The 18,605-nt window shown below is 37.3% G+C and overlaps 2 protein-coding genes across 8 annotated transcripts; one reads left to right on the top strand and one right to left on the bottom strand.

Moving 5' to 3' along the window:
• Positions 1-6,315: 6,315 nt before the first annotated feature.
• On the top strand, positions 6,316-8,911 carry LOC137710971 (F-box/kelch-repeat protein At1g22040). Of its 4 annotated transcripts, none has more exons than XM_068450170.2 (2): positions 6,316-6,587; positions 7,213-8,911. In XM_068450170.2, the coding sequence occupies exon 2, from the start codon at positions 7,265-7,267 to the stop codon at positions 8,693-8,695; it is 1,431 nt and encodes a 476-aa protein (XP_068306271.2). In that variant the 5' UTR covers positions 6,316-6,587; positions 7,213-7,264; the 3' UTR covers positions 8,696-8,911. The 4 variants fall into 4 exon arrangements, with proteins under 4 accessions (XP_068306271.2, XP_068306254.2, XP_068306278.2 ...); XM_068450153.2 differs by having other exon boundaries at positions 6,348-6,587; positions 7,207-8,911; XM_068450177.2 differs by having other exon boundaries at positions 6,350-6,587; positions 7,119-8,911.
• Positions 8,912-9,400: 489 nt separating this feature from the next.
• Positions 9,401-12,564, bottom strand: LOC137710997 (aminotransferase ALD1, chloroplastic-like). Of its 4 annotated transcripts, XM_068450188.2 has the most exons (9): positions 12,410-12,564; positions 12,185-12,213; positions 12,010-12,077; positions 11,744-11,860; positions 11,526-11,588; positions 10,796-10,900; positions 10,660-10,710; positions 10,027-10,554; positions 9,401-9,944 (listed from the first exon to the last, which is right to left on the bottom strand). In XM_068450188.2, the coding sequence occupies exons 1-9, from the start codon at positions 12,487-12,489 to the stop codon at positions 9,651-9,653; spliced, it is 1,335 nt and encodes a 444-aa protein (XP_068306289.2). In that variant the 5' UTR covers positions 12,490-12,564; the 3' UTR covers positions 9,401-9,650. The 4 variants fall into 4 exon arrangements, with proteins under 4 accessions (XP_068306289.2, XP_088542191.1, XP_068306296.1 ...); XM_088686065.1 differs by lacking the exon at positions 11,744-11,860 and having other exon boundaries at positions 9,409-9,944; positions 12,410-12,555; XM_068450195.2 differs by lacking the exon at positions 12,185-12,213 and having other exon boundaries at positions 9,409-9,944; positions 12,410-12,546.
• Positions 12,565-18,605: the final 6,041 nt, after the last annotated feature.

The following is an 18,605-nucleotide window of genomic DNA, read 5'->3' as shown; positions in this document are numbered from 1 at the left end:
AGGTTAGAGTTTTATCATGTCTAATAGGTGCAATATCTACAGACTTATGAGACTATATATAGGTGGTCCCTCCTCTCTCTCAAAGACAAGTTTAAATTCTGTCAGTGATTACTGAAAGCATAAGGATACAGTTTTGTGGGAGTAAGACAATCTTCTAGTGCCCGCAGTCATATCTTCATCTTCATTGTATGTGTGAATTGATTTAGTATGTAATTAATATTAGTTTTAGATCCTTAATTTTATATCAGGTATCAAAGCATCATAATTTTTTTATGAAAAAAATTTAAGATTACTATAAGGACACGTCTTTAATGTTTTATAAAAAGATTTTTGAAGAACAACTTTGTAAAATGAATAGGACAAATAAAATTTAGCATTTTTATGATACAAATTATTTATGGTGTTGCAGTACTATTAGATTAAGAATGTGATTGTGTAAATCCTAACATATTTAGGATATCATTATGAGATTTTACCATATCTCTTAGACTAGAGATTATCCTATTAAAGTTGTAATCCCATTGGGGTAAATCCATCTCTAACTGAAGGGTTCAGAGGGCCGAAAATAGCCCTAAAACCATCTCTAACCGAAGGTCAGGCCAAACGGCTCATGGACCTCATTGGACCAAAAAGGGCCAAAGGGCCAACCGACCGGCCCAAATGAACCAGCCAACAGGCCTCCGGCTGGGTTGGAATTCAAAAAGCAACGGTCAACTAGTTGACGACGTTATTTTATATTTTATTTACATAATTTGTTTAATTATTGGCCCAGAAAGTATGTTTGGGTGTTCTTTTTATAGGCTTTAGAGCTTACTCAAATCCCTTCCACAATCGATGTGGGACTCCCACCCACTTCCCTTTTTTAGATGGCCTAGGGAATTTATCTTCCCTACTACTATAAATAAAGGCACAATGAGTGGAATAACACACACCTCACAATTACACATCTCTCTTTTCTCTCTCTATGTGCCGCACCCCCTCTCTTTGGCCTCCATAATTGTTCAGTAAATTATGTCGACAACATGTTATCAGCACGTTCTTGATGTTGCGCTAAAGAGAGTTTGTTATTTAATCATGAGAGTATTACGTTTTAATCATTCTTTTTATGATTATTTTTTTGTTTATTGAATTGATCTACTTGTTATTGATTAAAATTAATTTTTTTCTTTGTTGAATGTGATACAATGCATTAGAGATGCAATTCCAGCTTTCTGAGAAGGATCTTCTACAAATTCAAAGGCCAAATTGTTTTTTTGCCAATTAGGTTCTTTTAAAATAAATTAAGATATTTTAAATGACCGTGAAGCATGAAAATATTCCCCATAATGCATGAACCCCCTACATTTAGATTTACCTTCCAATATATATATTGTACATGTTTCATATATTTGTTAATATATATATATATACACACACACACGTTTCATGCATTACGTAATTTTTTGTTATGTGGAATTTGTGAGTCAAAGAATTAAAAGAAATTAGAAGCAATTAGTGTTTTCAAACCCTTAGGAATTTTGGAAAAGAAAAGAAAAGAAAAGGAAAATTTAAAGTTGGAAAATATGCGGCTGAGCCGTGCCACCAAGCCGACCTGATGCTAAAACCGAGCACGTAGCTCGAGGCTTGGGTGCTGGAACGACGTCGTACTGACATCCTTGTGAGCCAACAGCACTTTGGGCTTTGCTTCATATGTAAACCAGGCCCTCGACCTTCGTTTTGAAATTTGCTCGGCTTGCATACCAGCAATTTGTTTGATGAGCCTCTTCCTCACTCCAGCTCGTTCCAGACCAAACCAACACGTGTTGGGCTTGTCCAATGCCTTCAACTCGCTAGCCAGTAAGCATAACTTGATGAGCTTGTCTCGCATCCCATCCCAAAAGCCAGCGCATTGCTGGGATTTTCACATACCAACCCATCTGCCAACCGCTGACTGGGCTTACATTTGCAACTGCCCTGTTTTCAACTGCAAACTTGTAGCTTGCTTTGTACGCTGGGATGCACATCAGCCTTTCCCAAGCCCATTAGCAGCAAAAAACAAAAAAATGCTTTGATAAGTTATTTACCTCAGCCTACTGCCATCTGCAGTCGTGTCCTCAAGCCCAATGACCTGAAATTTTTGTATTTGTTGCAGGGCAGTGTGTTATAGCTAGCCCATATGTGTTAGGCTGCATTTTTTTTTTCGACTAATGTCATATTTTGGCATCCCCTTCTTCTTAACCATACCTAAATATTTTTGGGACGTTTTTGGTTAAAGCTGTACTAGGCTATAATTCACTTGTCACCTGGTCCGCCGCCAATCGAAACTAATATGACCTGAATGTCATTATTTTGCTTCCACGATTGTCCCCGTATGGTCCTAATCTGTTGAATTAAGTAAAAGTGACTAGCATTCCATTAATCTAACAAGACATCCAAAATTATTGGCCTGAAGCCTACTTTTGGACATTAACGATTCAATAATTTATTTCTCTTCTTTGAACCGTTGACATCCTTTTGTAGTCCCGAAACATTCACACCTAAGTTCCCAAAACAACTCAAATCCACTACACTTAAATCAACATATTGCATTTTGTGTTCTTGTAGGAACCTCCATTTTATGAATTAAGCGTTCATAAACTAAATTGAATATGTAGTTTCGAATTTAGTGCCTTGAAAACCCAAAATTTTCATAAAACAAAATAGCCATGAAAACTCAACGTTTTGCATGCAAACTATCTTAGAACCCGAATGTTCTAACTTTGTCGAAAGCATACCGTGCTTACGTCCATGAATGAGTACAATTTTGAAGTTTATAAATCCGATTGAATTTTGACTAGAGAATACTTTTCTTGTCCTTTCATGTTTCTAACTCACTCCTGAAGCAGCAATATAGAAAGTAGAAGTTTACCAAATTCTCGTATCTGATTACTACCACATATGTGAGAACAGTATAGACTCAGCTTCGGCTGGAGTCTACTGAACGGTGGACCCAGTTTCGGTTCAGTTTCACCGAATGGTATCGCTTTGCTTCGACAAACGTTTACCAAACAGACCCCTTCAGCTTAGGCTGAGGCCTACCGAACCCAAGTATGGGTCTGTCTGTCTCTTTCTCACCTATTTTAAGGTTTGTTTTACAACATATGGTAGAATCAGGGTCTATCAAGGTGTGGCATCATGCCCGAAGCATGATCCTTGGCACATAAAACCTAAAACTTCAAGAATAAGGGATATTGTACCCGAACCTCAACTGTGCAGGTTTTACTTCCATTTTGATGGAAGATATCATTGATTATGCACATGTTCGTGCCTTTTACCAATGTCGTTGAGGAGTACCATTCTCGTAGTCAATATGTGAGACTAATTTTGCTCCACCAAACACTGTTGGAAAAGCAGAATTTTGACATGAATGGCCATGTTGACCGAATCCACCTTTGTACTGACGATGTTTTGGTCTACTAGTCGAACAACACCCCGAATGTGTTACCTTTTGAGTATACCTATGATCTTCCATACACCATATGCAAATGAGACCTTTGAAGAGGTATGGAATCCAAAGTTCCAAATATGAGTTCAACTTTGCGCTTTGTTGTCTTATCTCATTGGGTTAGAAAAGACATCTCCTTTGCTATTGATCTGTTAGTAAAGATGCAGCATCGCGCCTACACTCATCCACTGAATTGGTATTAAAGACATTTTCCACTACCCTGAAAGGTACTACAGATTTGGGCTAATCTCAACGCATCCCGAATGGATTCGACCTTCTTGATCCTCGGAATGATGCTTGCCTTGTTGTTATGTTGACGTTATGTTGACACTGGTTACTTATCAAACCCGCACAAGACACATCCCCAAAATGGTTGTCTTTACCATTAAGGATATCGCAATATCTTGGAGGTCCACGAGATGACCTTAGTTGTGAAATCTTTGACTCCAAGACCCACCTTACTTCACTACGCAACACGTGAAGCATGATTGAGATATCTTGTTGAGCATATTCGAAGTACATGTTGTTTTCATCCATCGATAAGTGCTGGCAACGATCCAAGAAGATTATGATGCATGTATCAACCCGGCCAAGATATGATACATCAACGAAGTCTACGCCAAGACATATTACATCTACATCAACCAAGCATCAGGAGATTGAAGTCATGCAAGCTGACCTCATACAACCTTGGCGACCTCTACATAACGTCACTGCTGAAGTCAACCTTCCAGAAGCTTGTCCGAGGAATTGGTATGCCTAACTATTCATATGAAATGTTTGTAGTTCTCATTTGGAAGTTTTTTCAAACTCAGGAGAAGTATCCAGAAGTATACTCTCTTGATCTTAATGTACTATTTTTTCCTATAATTAGGAGCATTTTTCCCACTGGGTTTTTGCTACCTAACTAGGTTTTGACGAGGCACCCATCTTGGGCTAATCATACTCTTGTGAGCTCTTCTACTTGCGTTTAGAAGACGTATAATTTTGACTTAATGCAACTTCTCACTTTTCTCCTTAGTCTATAGGTTTTTCTCCCATCTTGGGTTTTACCATATCGAGGTTTTGTGAGTTTTACCTTTTATGTATTCTTCCGTTGATTTAAGACTCACATTCGCTCATTGTACCAACAACTTCATCAACTATACTTACTTCATCGTTGAAGACCTGATTCGACATTTGTTTGAGTATTTACACACTCAAGGGGGAGTGTTGCAGTCCTATTAGATTAAGAATGTGATTGTGTAAATCTTAACATATCTAGAATATCCTTATGGGATTCTATCATATCTCTTAGACTAGATATTATTCTATTAGAATTGTAATCCTATTAGGGTAAGGAATTTACCTTCCCTACTGCTATAAATAAAGGCACAACGGGATGGAATAACACACATCTCATAATTACACCTCTCTCTCTTCTCTCTTTATGTGCCGCACCCCCTCTCTCTGACCTCCATAATTGTTCAGTAAATTATGCCTACAACATATAATAGTTTAATTTGAGAATAATTTTATGAGAAAGTAAACATTAAAAATGTGTCTAGTACGAAAATTTGAAATGGAAAAAATTACAGATTCTATGATGGTGTTAACAAGCGTCATGAAGGGAAGATGATACATGTTTTATGTTTCATGTATAGTAAATCTGTAGAAGTGGTTGGTTGTAACCTTTTTTGTAATATAAATTTTAGCATAGACGTGGTTGGTGGTTGTGGGTAGTGGTGACACTGGTTGGTGCGGGTTTTTTGGTTACAACAGTTTAGGATAGGGGGAGCAATTACTGGTGGTGGGAGTGATGGCTGCGAAGATGGTGGCGCGGGGGAGGGGAGAGGGTGCTAGGGAGACGGTGGGAGTGATTATGGCAGAGATACACGCATGAATGATAGGTGATGAAAGAACGTTGTGGTAAAACAAATACATAGAGTTAACTAGAACTCGTGCACATAAGATTAGATATTTGAATGAAAACCTAGTTACAACACTAGTTCACAAGTGAACTAAGCGATTAAATAACTAAATAACAATAAAAGAGTTTGGATCAGTGTGTGATAGAGGAGATGGTGGAAGTGGTGGCGGCAATGTGGTGAAAATGGCGGCAAGGTTGAGATGGTGGTGGGCGGTGGTAGCAATGGTGTGGGGTGAAGGAGATATGGTGACTGTGGTAGTGAGGATTGTGACAATGATGGTTGGGGAACAACTAGGATAACAATTGAAAGGTGGTCGTGCCGTACATGATTTTATTTTTTTCATTTTCTAACTTTGTTCTATACATAAATTATATTGTGGTTATTAAGTTGGAGACGATGTCGGTGATGTAAGTGGTGGATCATGATAAACCTAAAAATTTATCAATATTTTCCCCTTTATCGCTTAAGTTGTAAGAGATTTTCACAAGCTCTTTAGACTACTTTATGGAGTTTTCTAGAGGGGGATGTCTCTAACATTTCAATTTGTAAAAAACACAAAAAATGAATAGATGGGTGCATGATAACATTTTTAGAGTACCAATAACAACTGCTTTGTGTACATAAATTTGGATAATAGTTGCATTCACCTCTTAGGGGATGAACTCATTCTTCATTGTAGAAGCTTTACCATTGGAACCGTTTAATTCTTAATCTTCATTTAAAAATCATCCTTACAAAAAAACCATTCGAATACGATAGCTTTTAGCCATCCAGATAAATCAACAATATATGTACCAAGTAGCGTATTCACAATGTACCATTGATTTATTTTATATATTTACACAATTAAACTGATTCAAATGATGTTTTGTACGAATGATCTTGAAATGAAGATTAAGAGATTAAACAGTTTCGATTATGAAAGTTTTACAATAAAGATACATTATAAGTAGGTGGATTAAGAGTGAATCTGTGAATGTCTTTTATTAGCAGAGTATTTCCTAACCTAAGTAGCAAGACGAATGAAGTCGGAGACATAAGTTAAGACGTGGACTGCGTTGCAGGGAATCGGACGACTTTGGTAGCGCACGCAACGCAAACAAAGAGACAAACAAAGCAATCAGAAGAGGAGAAGAAACTGAGGGATTTCAACGACTTTTGTTTCAGCTCACTATTAAGCTTGGATTGGAGAGCATCCAGATTCCATTTCCCAGGTGATCCAACGCTCTCGATTCCCTTTCTCCTGTTTATTTATTTATTTTAATTATTCGATTTATCTGTTAATTTGCTTCCAATTGTGTTGATTAATTGTGTAGAATGATTGAATTTTGATTCCAATTGCATCAAATTTCTTTTAGTTTACTTGGTGGCCCAGAAAAATTGAGGCAAACAAATAAGATAGTGAATTTGTTTTGTGAGTTTTGGACTCTTTTATTTGTATGTTTCTTTCATATTTCCTAAATGGCACCCATTTCAGTTTGATAATTTGATCTTATGAACCATTTTTCGGCATGAACATCTTAGCAACCATTGTTATCTGAATTATATCTAAAATCCATTGAGCTAACCTGTATGGTGGATGAAGGATGGCAGCAGTTATTATATTTTGGTGTCTTGAATTCAAGGTAGCAATTTAGTGGACTTATGATAACTTTAGGGTTTTCAGTTTTCATTTGATCCGCATTGCATTCTGTCACTTATGATAATTGGCGTTCGGTATTGATTCTTGATTTCTCATGCCAAAGTTTATTTGGCATTCTAGGATTCATACAGCCGACCTCACTTAGTTGGATAAGGCTTTGTTGTTGTTGTATTTATTTGGCGTGCTTGTAGTTGTAGATATATAGGATGTTACAACTGTGATTGAAGAGGTTGAAGGAAGATATACCCAATGGGGGCTATATTGAGCTTGAATCATTCCAGGAATAGGGTCAGTGAACCTTCTCAAGCTTTGCCGAGTGCATCATGCAAGAGGATGAAGTTGTCTCCAAGCTTTTTTGACGAAAACCCAAGATTGATTCCCTGCATTCCTGACGAGATATCTATTCAGATTCTTGCCAGAATTCCTAGGATCCACTATTTGAAGCTCAAGTCTGTTTCACGGACCTGGAAAGCCACCATTACGAGTCCTGAACTTTTTTCTTTGAGAAAAGAACTAGGAACAACGGAGGAATGGCTCTACATGTTAACAAAGGTCCAAAGTGATAAGCTTGTATGGTGTGCTCTGGATCCTCTGGCTGGAAAATGGCAAAGGTTGCCATCTATGCCTAATGTTACTCCGGAAGAAGAATCTAGGAAGGGTTTAACTGGCCAGAGAACGTGGAACATGGCAGGCTCCAGTATCAGAATTGCGGATGTCATCATGGGTTGGCTTGGGAGGAAGGATTCACTGGATCGAATGCCTTTTTGTGGTTGCTCTATTGGGGCTATTGATGGTTGCCTCTATGTGCTAGGGGGATTTTCAAAGGCTTCGGCTTTGAGATGCACATGGCAGTACAATCCAGTTAAAAATACTTGGAGTGAATCAAGTCCAATGTCTATTGGTAGAGCTTATTGTAAGACCGGCATCTTAAACGATAAGCTTTATGTTGTTGGAGGTGTTACAAGGGGTCACGGTGGATTGATCCCTCTTCAATCAGCTGAAGTATTTGATCCAAAGACAGGTGTGTGGTCCCAATTACCAAGCATGCCTTTTACGAAAGCTCAGGCGTTACCAACTGCATTTTTGGCTGATCTGCTGAAGCCTATTGCTACCGGAATGACTTCATACAGGGGAAGGTTGTTCGTTCCACAGAGTTTGTACTGCTGGCCCTTTTTTGTTGACGTTGGAGGAGAGGTTTATGATCCAGAGGCAAATTCATGGGTTGAAATGCCAACTGGCATGGGAGAGGGTTGGCCTGCAAGGCAGGCAGGGACGAAAATGAGTGTCACGGTTGATGGCGAATTGTATGCATTGGATCCTTCTAGTTCTCTTGACAGTGCAAAGATCAAGGTATATGATTACCAAGCTGATGCCTGGAAAGTTGTTGCAGAAGATGTTCCAATTCGTGACTTCACTGAATCAGAGTCTCCCTATTTGCTTGCTGGTTTGCTGGGGAAGCTTCATGTGATCACAAGGGATGCAAATAACAACATTGCTGTTCTGCAGGCTTCTGTGCCGGACCATTTTGCGTCGATCTCAGTAGCTTCATCCTCATCACTCAATGACCCCCATGAAGATGTTGAACGACCAGCAGAATCAGAACGAGATCTTTGGAAAGTAATTGCCACAAGGAGTGCACGGGCTGCTGAACTGGTTAGCTGTCTAGTCCTTGATGTTTGATGTTTTGCATTCCCTTAAGATTTTGAGTATAGCTCAAAACTTGAAAAAAGTTTCGGTTGATGTGATTGCTATTAGTTATTATACCCTTTTTCCTGTCAAAGTTTGAGACTTTTATCAGTGCATTGTGATAGCTCTTTACTGGATATAATCATTCTATATTGACTGTTGTGTTTAAAAGAAGCAAAATTATAAAGGTTGAGGATATATTGTATGTAAGACCTGGTGTCTCAAGCTATTTTCTTTCCCGTTTGATGAATTTGTTTTGAATTAATTTTCCCAGATCTGCAGTTAGCTCAATTATCTCTATGCTACATTAAGAACACAGTTTTAGCATTTTCTTTATCTTGATAGCGGTGCATCGGATTGTTGGTGCATTTCTACTGACATAGATTGTAGATTTCTTTAAGAATTACTTTATTATGAGGCGCAGACGTTCAGCCCCTGGCATATATAGTGAGTTGAAGCGATGTGGCTAGTAGTTAAACGGCAAGTGAGATAAATATGTCAGCAAATCTTCGTAACATTTTCTTAGAGAAACAGTGTATGTGTTTTGAGTTAATCATGTCAGTTTCTTTTGTACGAAAGTAGGTAGTGAATGTTTATGGCAAAATTTTGCTTAGCCATTTGCCTCGTTCCTTTGAGATTACTCTACTTCTGTGACAGGACTGTTTAATTCAAGGGTAAGTGTAGCCAAGCGACTTAATATTTAGAAAAACCCACATAAACTCTCAAAGACATATATAACTTTAATACTAGGTAGAAAATATAATAAATCTCATATTCTCGTACAGATTTTTACCCGTGCCACGAATTATTATTGGTTTAGTAATTATTCCTCTCATAAAACGAAGCCTCTAAGTTGTAAAGTATAACATTTAGCGGGCCAAGCCATCCCAATGATGTCGTGTATGCTGATTGTGAATAGATGAAGTGAGAAGTAGGGTGTTCCTTATTCCTATAGAAATAGGGTTTTAAGCCTAGCTGTGGCCTCTAGTATACACTCTCTGTGGCCAAAAGCACTAATTCTCAGGAACTCTTCACCCGACGGACCAAATCCAGATCCCGGAACTGTAATTATGTGTGTTTTCTCAAGAATGTGTTTGCATACATCCCAAGAATTTGAACCTGGAAAGTGCACCCAAATGTAGGGAGCATTGGCACCGCCGTATACTTGTAAACCAACAGAAGACAATGCCTCACCCAGTACATTTGCATTCTCCATGTAGTAGTCAATCAGAGAATTCACAGCCTGAAACCGAAAATGTGAATTTGTAATTTTGTAGACATGTAACTTGTTTGGAAGTACTTTACTTTATGTATAAATGGTTTACCTTGAAACCTTGCGAGGAAAGACAGGCGAGTCCACCTGCTTGAGCAACATTAGACGCCCCGTTGAAGCAAGTGCTGACAATGCGATTGAAGTCGTGTATAACAGGAAATCCATTCGAGTATAAGAGCTCGTCAGGCACAACTGTCCAGCCTAGACGGACACCAGTGAAGCCAGCAAACTTGGAGAATGATGATATTTCGATCGCAACCTGTCTAGAACCGGGAATTTCAAAGATGGAACGAGGGCAGTTATCGTCTTGTACATAAGACGAATAAGCAGAGTCGAAGATGATAATGGATCCATTGTCCCTGGCAAACTTGACAAGAAGCTCTAATTGCTCCCTAGTTGCTGCATGACCAGTGGGGTTGTTTGGAGAGCAGAAGAAGATAACATCTGTTCTTGAAGTGGTTGCCAAGTCGGGAAAGAAGTTATTTTCAGGTCCACACTTCATGTACTCAATGCTCCCATACCTTCCACTCCCACCTTCGTCTCCAGCTTGACCGATAATCACACTTGAGTCGATGTAAGCCTGCCAGCGCAATGTATCGGATCAGATACCAATCGTCAGTTATTCGGAATAATTCAATTAAGCATTTGTTCGTTTGGAACAAGATTGAGTAACGTAGCAACGTACCGGAAATGATGGATCCTGCACAGCTATGGTCACTTTGGAGCCCAGCAACAACTGTAAGTACACAAGAAAATCATAAATCTGTGTTACCGGAATACCCTTGCTTCTAGCCTTGCACGTGTTAAGAAAACGAGAGTACCTGAAGCCGAGTAATGTCACACTGCGCACCATCTGATACGAAAACTTCTGTGTCTTGTATCTGCAGATCTTTATAGAATGCTTTTACAATTGCCTCCCGCAATGCCTATATGTAGACAAACAGTTTAGGTACTTAGCAAGCGCACGGACACGAGCGCGCACACAAACACACCGACATATATATAGAGGGGAGAGAAAGAGGAGTAATGTTTTCTCACTAGACTTGTGTTCAGCTGACTATGAACGTGGAACACACTTGAGATTCATAATCCGACAAGAGAACAAGCTCGGGGAAGCAAAGCAAAAGAAAAAAAAAACGAATGCAGGGCAATGTTTGAAATTTCTTTGGTGCGGTTGACATTTCCGTGAAAATATTGAAAAATTGACAGATTTCGTTGTCCTAAAGAAACTCTTAAATTTCAACTAAAATCATTAGATTTTATCGATATTTCCGATATATTGGTTAAATATCGGCAAACTCCAATATCCTAAAGTTCCATTTTAAATTTTTACGTTTTTTAGCAAAATTTTTATCATTTTCATCGAAAGCAATCGGTATCAATACATTCATCGATATTTTCACCAATACTAATATTTTAAACACTGATGCATGAAACACATAAAATGTTGAAGAAAGCAAAGCAAGCAATATAGGGTATCCAAGCATTAAAACTCAACCGCCCACTCAGTAAAAATGACATTCGGGAGAGAATCATGCATTACTATGGTACCTTATTGCCTTGTTCAGGTCCGTACCCTGAATAACCGTCAGCGGTCGAAAGGGCATGTGCATACTGCAAAACACCGAAATTCTCTAAACATTATTAAGACATTAAAAACAAAGTCCACCCAAAATCTTTTCTTTTCTTATTCCCCCTTCTTCTGTAATCTGTATGCTTTTAAAAGTAGTTAGTAGAATATATTCATCGATTCAGTTAAATTTACTAACATTAGCCATGCTTGATGCGATGATTTCTGGTATTGGTTCTGTTGTGTCGCCGATTCCGAGGCTTATCAACTTTGCATTCGGGTACTTCTCAATGTGTTCAAGCTCCAGCCTTGAAATCTGAATTTACACACACACACACACACACACACAGATATATATATATATATATATATATATATATATATATATATATATATTGTTAGCATGAGTTTCTGAATAGTGTATTCAAGAGACTAATCCAATTGCCAAAAGAAGAATGAACTCACCTCAGGAAACAGGTAGCCATTCCGCAATTTCTCCATGTTTGCATTGCGAGCTACCTTCGTACGACAACCTGATTTTTACAGTTGGCAGATTCAAAGATCAAAAAATTATGATACGCAGTGTGTGCGTGTGGAAGGAAAGGATAATCACGTAGAGGAGAAATAGTAACGTTCATACCAAACATTTGGTCCTTTTCGTTCTTGAATCTGCGTGAATGACAAACAAAAGAAAGGTTACAGATTAGTAAACCAACTGGCAAGTGCAATGGAGCATGATTACTTGTGAATGCAGGGTTAAGGGTTTGTTGTTGTTGTTTGCAGAAAATGGAGTGACAGGTAGAACTGAAAGAGCAGTGAACTAGTGAGGTAGTTTATAATTTTGAAAGGCATTGCAGAGTAGTACCTGAAGGCCTGAATTATCATCACAGGCTGCAATGTCATGGCATGGGACATTGATGAAAAACTTGTAGGAAACTTGTACATTTGGATTTGGATTATTGATTGCTCCAATCACAAACTTCGACTCAAATTCTTTTTGTGAGTTGGGACTTGTAGTGTGTGAGAGAGAGATATATATGTGTATATATAATCTATATCTATAGGACTCGGTTATAAAAGTCTCAGCCTAACGCCGTCTAGGCCCCGCTTAGACGGCTAGCTTCTGCCATGATTAATTTTTAGATGTTTAAAAAATAAGAAGGGGAGCCTAGGCTAAAAGTCTTGGCCTAACATCGTCCAGACCCTGCTTAGGTGACTAGTCTTCGCCATGATTAATTTCTAAGCATTTTAAAAATAAGAAAGGGCGTCTAGACTAAAAGTCTCGGCCTAACACCATCTAGACCCCACTTACGCGGCTAGCCTCTGCCTTGATAAATTTCTAAGCGTTTAAAAATAAGAAAGGGCGTCTAGGCTAAAAGTCTCCGCCTAACGCTGTCTAGGCCCTGCTTAGGCGGCTACCCTCTGCCATGATTATTTCTACGCATTTAAAAAATAAGAAAGGGCACCTAGCTAGACGCCCACCTAAACCCGCCTAGACCTGCATTTTATTTTTTTCAATAAATAGTAAGATACTTGTTAAATACTTGTATAAACACTCATCATATATTTGTTCTCCATATTTTCAATATGTTTAAGTACTTTATACTTTATATGTCATTCTATTTTTGTATTATGTATCTGAGTACACTTATTTGTTTATTTTAAGTATCTGTTTACATTTATATGTTATTATTTATTTGAAGTATAAGTACACATTTATATGTGATATAATACATTTAATTAAAGTTAAAAAATTTTAAAATTTTTTTTTTTAAAAATGCCGTCTAGTCTCGGTCTAGACTCCTAAGCGCTAAGCCTCTAACTAACAACTAGTATCTTTTAAAATCTGAATAAAACTTATATAATAAAATATGCATTTATCGGAAACATGGTCAATCTATCTAATACCCTTGACCATAATAAAGAATATTTGGTCAGCCTTGATCCATAAATATTTATATGGCAAAGGAGGTGACCCGTGCAGGAAAATTCTGCAGCAGCCGCAGTGCTCATAAGCAACGATATGTCAGATCCATTGGTTCACACCACGTTTCAACATCCGCCATTCATAAGCAACGATATGTCAGATCCATTGGTTCACACCACGTTTCAACATCCGCCATTTATATTTATTCTATATATATCTATGTATGTGTGTGTGAGAAAATTGTAGTGATGTTTCTTAATTTTAATAATTGGACCAATAGTCGCTCAATTCAAAATTCATAATTATTGGTCCCTTAACTCATTAAAATGTGTAACTTTGGTCTTTTTTGTTACTCCGTTAAAACTACTGTCAAAATGAGTCATGTGCCACACTCGTGAGGCTGAATCAAGGGGAAAATATAGAAAACTAAATGAGAAAAATTATAAAAATTGTCTCTCAACTTTAACCTAATTGAATAAATGATTCCTCAACTTTAACCTAATTGAAGCAATGGTTCCTTAGTTTTAACCCAATTGTAGCAATGATTCTTCTAACATAACTCGTTTTGATGTAACTTCTGACATAATTGACGAAAAAAATCACAGTTTCACATTTTGAGGAGTTCAGAGACTAGGTCATGGATTTTTAGTTAATATACTATTACTCCAATTAGATTAAAGTTGATAAATCATTTTTACCATTTCATATATTATATACACACACACATACATTATATATAAACATTGACAAACAATTGTTATAATTTCATATTATATATATATATATATATAAATAGTAGTTGACCAGAACAATGGAAAAATCTATTTTCCACACCACCACCTAATTTCCACTTGTTCCACATTTTTCTACAGTGACGTATTGACCACCTGTGAAATGCTGGGAAACTGCACTTGAGCTCCTCTCCTTGATGTTTATATGTTGAGTCGTCTTTTTATGCAAGAGAAGATGAAGAAAATGAAAACTCCCAGTCGAGGAAAATGATGTCCTCTGTTGAAGTGAATACATCTGCAAAGACAACAATAAAACTTTATCCCACGAAATGAGTCGATTGTATGAATTTTAGAACACCATTGCGTTCGATTTTGCGCTAAATCTTTTGTTAGGCCCAAGTCTCCCTTTGTGCCAAGTCTACTGCAATAAAGTAAACAAAATTTCCACAACTAAATGAATTGAAAATGACGTGTATGAAAGGAAGGATTTGAAGTAGTAATGAAATTTTCCTACCAACCAAACAACTAAAAATTAATGAAATACGATGAACATGGGGACAAACGTTTAGTAAGGACCGAGTTGATATGCGTATTACTTTAGACTAAGTAGCGTCAACTACAAAAAGAATTCTAAAAAAATTTCATTAATCCAAGGGTGCTATTATTCAAGCTTCGTAATAGTCAATCCGCACTCTTTTCATTAAGAAAACTAGGAGATAAGTGACACCTGAGAAGACTGCAGAGTGGCTTTTTAAAAGTGTTAATAACAACTCACTGTTTTAATTATAAATTGGTCCTCCTCCCACATTGCAAGTTTGTAATAGTTAAACTTGAAGATCAAGCATGTGAATTTTATTTCTTGCCGCAAGAAATTTTTTCAATTTGCCGGTAATACGGTCTGGTACACTAAGTGTTATGATATAATTGGTTAGAAATTTTTATCAGTTCATAATCAATTGTATTATTACACTTAATGTACTGAACTATATTTTCAACGCATTGAAAATTTTCTATCATGGTGGATATCAACCTATTTGTGTCCACCATTTATGGTTGCACATTCGTTTGGATTTTGTGGCCCATTTTTACACGTTTGACGTGAAAGTGGACAAAGACTCCCCTTAGTTTAGGGGTCAACATTTACCCTATGGCCTATATACCTTAAAGACCAAAGTCTGGCTGGGCTGGTACACAAGGCCTTATGTTGATGGGTCAGGCTTGGGCGAATAATCCACAGTTTCAATCCGGCCCGTTTGACTACCAAAAGTGGACCGAGTTAGCACGACAAATCAGAAGAAGCGAGGGAGGGAAAGATTCTCTGTGTCTGGGTTTGTAGGGATGAGCTTGCTTGGTATCCGGGCCTTAGAATTTCTCTATACATAAAGATTTCAATCTGCCGCAAATCTGGTGACTGTAATGGTAGTTTTATGTGAGCCTTCATATGCTTCCAAATGACAAAAGAATTTTGTTAAAAAGCTTATTTTGATTTAGTAGCTGTCTGTTATCTTTGCAAAAATAAAATTAGGCTTCGTTTGATATTGCTTTTTTCACTTACATAAGCAGCTTTAGCGCATGGTTTATGGCTACTTATGTCCTTCATGCGCCTAACATGAATTCTCGATGGGATTGCATGCCTAAATTCCTTAAGGAAGTCCAGAAACAACTCATCAGAATCAATCTTGACATGAGCAGCTTTGAAGTATCCAAGTCTTAACAGAGGACCCACCTTGACGATACTTAGGTGGGGAATCTTCATCATTGTTACGCTTGGAGGAGGACATTCTAAAATGGTCCTGCAGAGGAATACCGACAAATATTCGAGAAAAATAAAATAAAAATAACGAAATGCCGCAAGCCAAGCCCAACGCGTTAGGCCTAACGTAGTAGCCTTACAAACTCAACAGACGGGCCAGCCCATCAACTCTAGCTGAGCCTTTCCTCCTGCACTCGAACCGGCCCGCTCCAGTCTCTCCCTCCTAACCCCAGCTGCGCTGACGCCCTTCCAACACCTCCAACAGCATCGCCGACTCCACCACGTGGCCCCAACCGAGCCGCATGAAAAAAAAAAAAAAAAAAAAAAAAGGATAAAAGAAATTTTCTTACCTTGGGGGAAGGGAATTTCTTCTTTTCTCTCTTTCTTGTTTAAGAAATAATTGCTCTCCGGATGGCTAGCCATGTTCCCTATAAATACACTATTTACATATTTCTTAAGTAAGTTGAAGTTAATTCTACACAACTCAACCGTAAAATCTCTTTATTTTTTGAAAAACTTAGGCATCTGATGTTCATTGACCAAACCACTCTCATTGGGCATGTGGCTATGGCCGTAACCAAATGTGTTTAATTTGTTTTGTAGATACAATTTCGTCAAATCAAAGGATAACTAAAATTTGCTACCATATCAAACATAGAATTTAACTAATTGTAAGTTTTGAGAATTTATCGCGGTCCATCCTGTTATTAGAAAGAAAGGAGTTGAAATGTTCGAAATAATATTGAACGGGTATGGAGAGTTAAAAATTCAAAATAATTTTGAAACCAAGTCATATACAAAACATATTACTTATTATAAATAAATAAAAATTAACGAAATTAGCATGAAATGAGAGAATAATGATTTAAGAAGTTGATATTTATATGACAAATTAAAAAAAAAAAAAAAGAAAAACTAATGAAGGGACTTCAAATATTTACATTTTAATAAAAAATCATCTACTAACTTTATTTAATAATAAGAACTAAAGACTAACAATAAAAAATATCAAAAAACCTAACAAACCCAACTTGGGCTGGGGAGCATACCACCCCCCCCCCACAAAACACAAAAAAAAAAAAAAAAAAAACCTCAAACACTCCACTTTTTCTCCCATTAATAACATAAAAAATAAAAAATTTCACCACTTATATAATAACACGTGGTATACCATTTATGTTACAGGCACGAGGAAATCATTAATACCATTTCATTTTATATATGTATGTATATATACACTCACACACATTATAATTTCATATATATACATATATAGTCGTTGGAGACCAGAACAACGGAAAAATCTATTTTCTACACCACCACCTAATTTCCATTTGTTCCACATTTTTCTACAGTGATGTATTGACCACCTGTGAAATGCTGGGAAACTGCACTTGAGCTCCTCTCCTTGATGTTTACATGTTGAGTTGTCTTTTTATGCAAGAGAAGATGAAGAACAAGAAGAAAATGAAAATTCCCAGTCAAGGAAAACGATATCCTCTATTGAAGTGAACACATCTGAAACGACAACAAAAAAATTTTATCCCACGAAATGAGTTGACTGTATGAATTCTAGAACACCATTATGTTCGATTTTGTGCTAAATCTTCCGTTAGGCCCAAGTCTCTCATTGTGCCTAAGTCTACCGCAATAAAGTATAAAAAATTTCCACAATTAATTGCATTGAAAATGACCGTCTCGTGTATGAAAGGAAGGGTTTTAAGTAGTAATGAAATTTTCCTACCAATCTTACAACTACAAATTAATGAAATACAATGAACATGGGGACAAACGTCTAGTAAGGACCGAGTTGATATGTGTATTATTTTAGACTAAGTAGCGTCAACTACAAAAAGAATTCTATACAAAATTTCATTATAAGGGTGCTAGTATTCACGTTTCGTAATAGTCAACCCGCACTCATTTCATTAAGAAAATTAGGAGATAAGTGATACCTGAGAGGATTGCAAAATGACTTTTTAGAAGTGTTAATAACAACTCTCTGATTTAGTTAAGCAAGAAATTTTTTCGGTTAACCGGTAATCAGGGGTGGATGCATTGAGGGGCCAGGGGGGGTCAGCTGACCCTCCTAACTTAGTGAATGTCCAGGAATAACTTGAGTGCTGATCCTCCGAACTTTGGTGAATGTCCATGGATGACTTGGGTGCTGCTCCTTTAAAAGTTGGGGTTGCCCTTCATATATGCCCTTCAATTGCTTGATAAAATGCGTTAGAGAGGTGTTGTCCCTTTACAGTCTAGTCCTAATATTATTTACCTTTGGCTTATTTGTTGGTTGTGATTACAATTGTAGGCAGAAAAAAAGAACCAAGTAAAAAATTATCCAAAAATGCAAAGTAAATGAAATGGTGATCTCAGAGAATAACAAAGTATCATCATTCTTGGACATACATATTAATGAGATGCAGTGATATCAAACAATGTTAGTGTGTTCAAGATAAGTGTGTTTTTTTGTTAAACATTCATATGGAAGCAGCCTTGGAACATGTTAGTTACCCACGCAAATGAGGCATTAACAGGTGTGCAGTATGCCTTTCCAAATGACTTCAGGCTTACAAAGACTCGATGAAATGACGATATGCATGCTATTTATGTTAAAAAAATTTGCACACTATTCTTACTGATCTCCCTA

This window comes from Pyrus communis, chromosome 15 (genome assembly GCF_041283825.1).
Source record: "Pyrus communis isolate YQ-2024b chromosome 15, ASM4128382v1, whole genome shotgun sequence".
NCBI classification, from domain to species: Eukaryota; Viridiplantae; Streptophyta; class Magnoliopsida; order Rosales; family Rosaceae; genus Pyrus; species Pyrus communis.
This window is presented reverse-complemented; position numbering and strand designations above follow the sequence as displayed.

Coding starts and splice junctions, on each gene's coding strand:
- LOC137710971 (XM_068450170.2), top strand. CDS start 7,265: ATGGGGGCTATATTGAGCTTGAATCATTCCAGGAATAGGGTCAGTGAA.
- LOC137710997 (XM_068450188.2), bottom strand. CDS start 12,489: ATGTACAAGTTTCCTACAAGTTTTTCATCAATGTCCCATGCCATGACA. Junction 12,214..12,409: donor ATGATAATTCAGGCCTTCAG/GTACTACTCTGC, acceptor TCATTCACGCAG/ATTCAAGAACGAAAAGGACC. Junction 12,078..12,184: donor CGAAAAGGACCAAATGTTTG/GTATGAACGTTA, acceptor TGTAAAAATCAG/GTTGTCGTACGAAGGTAGCT.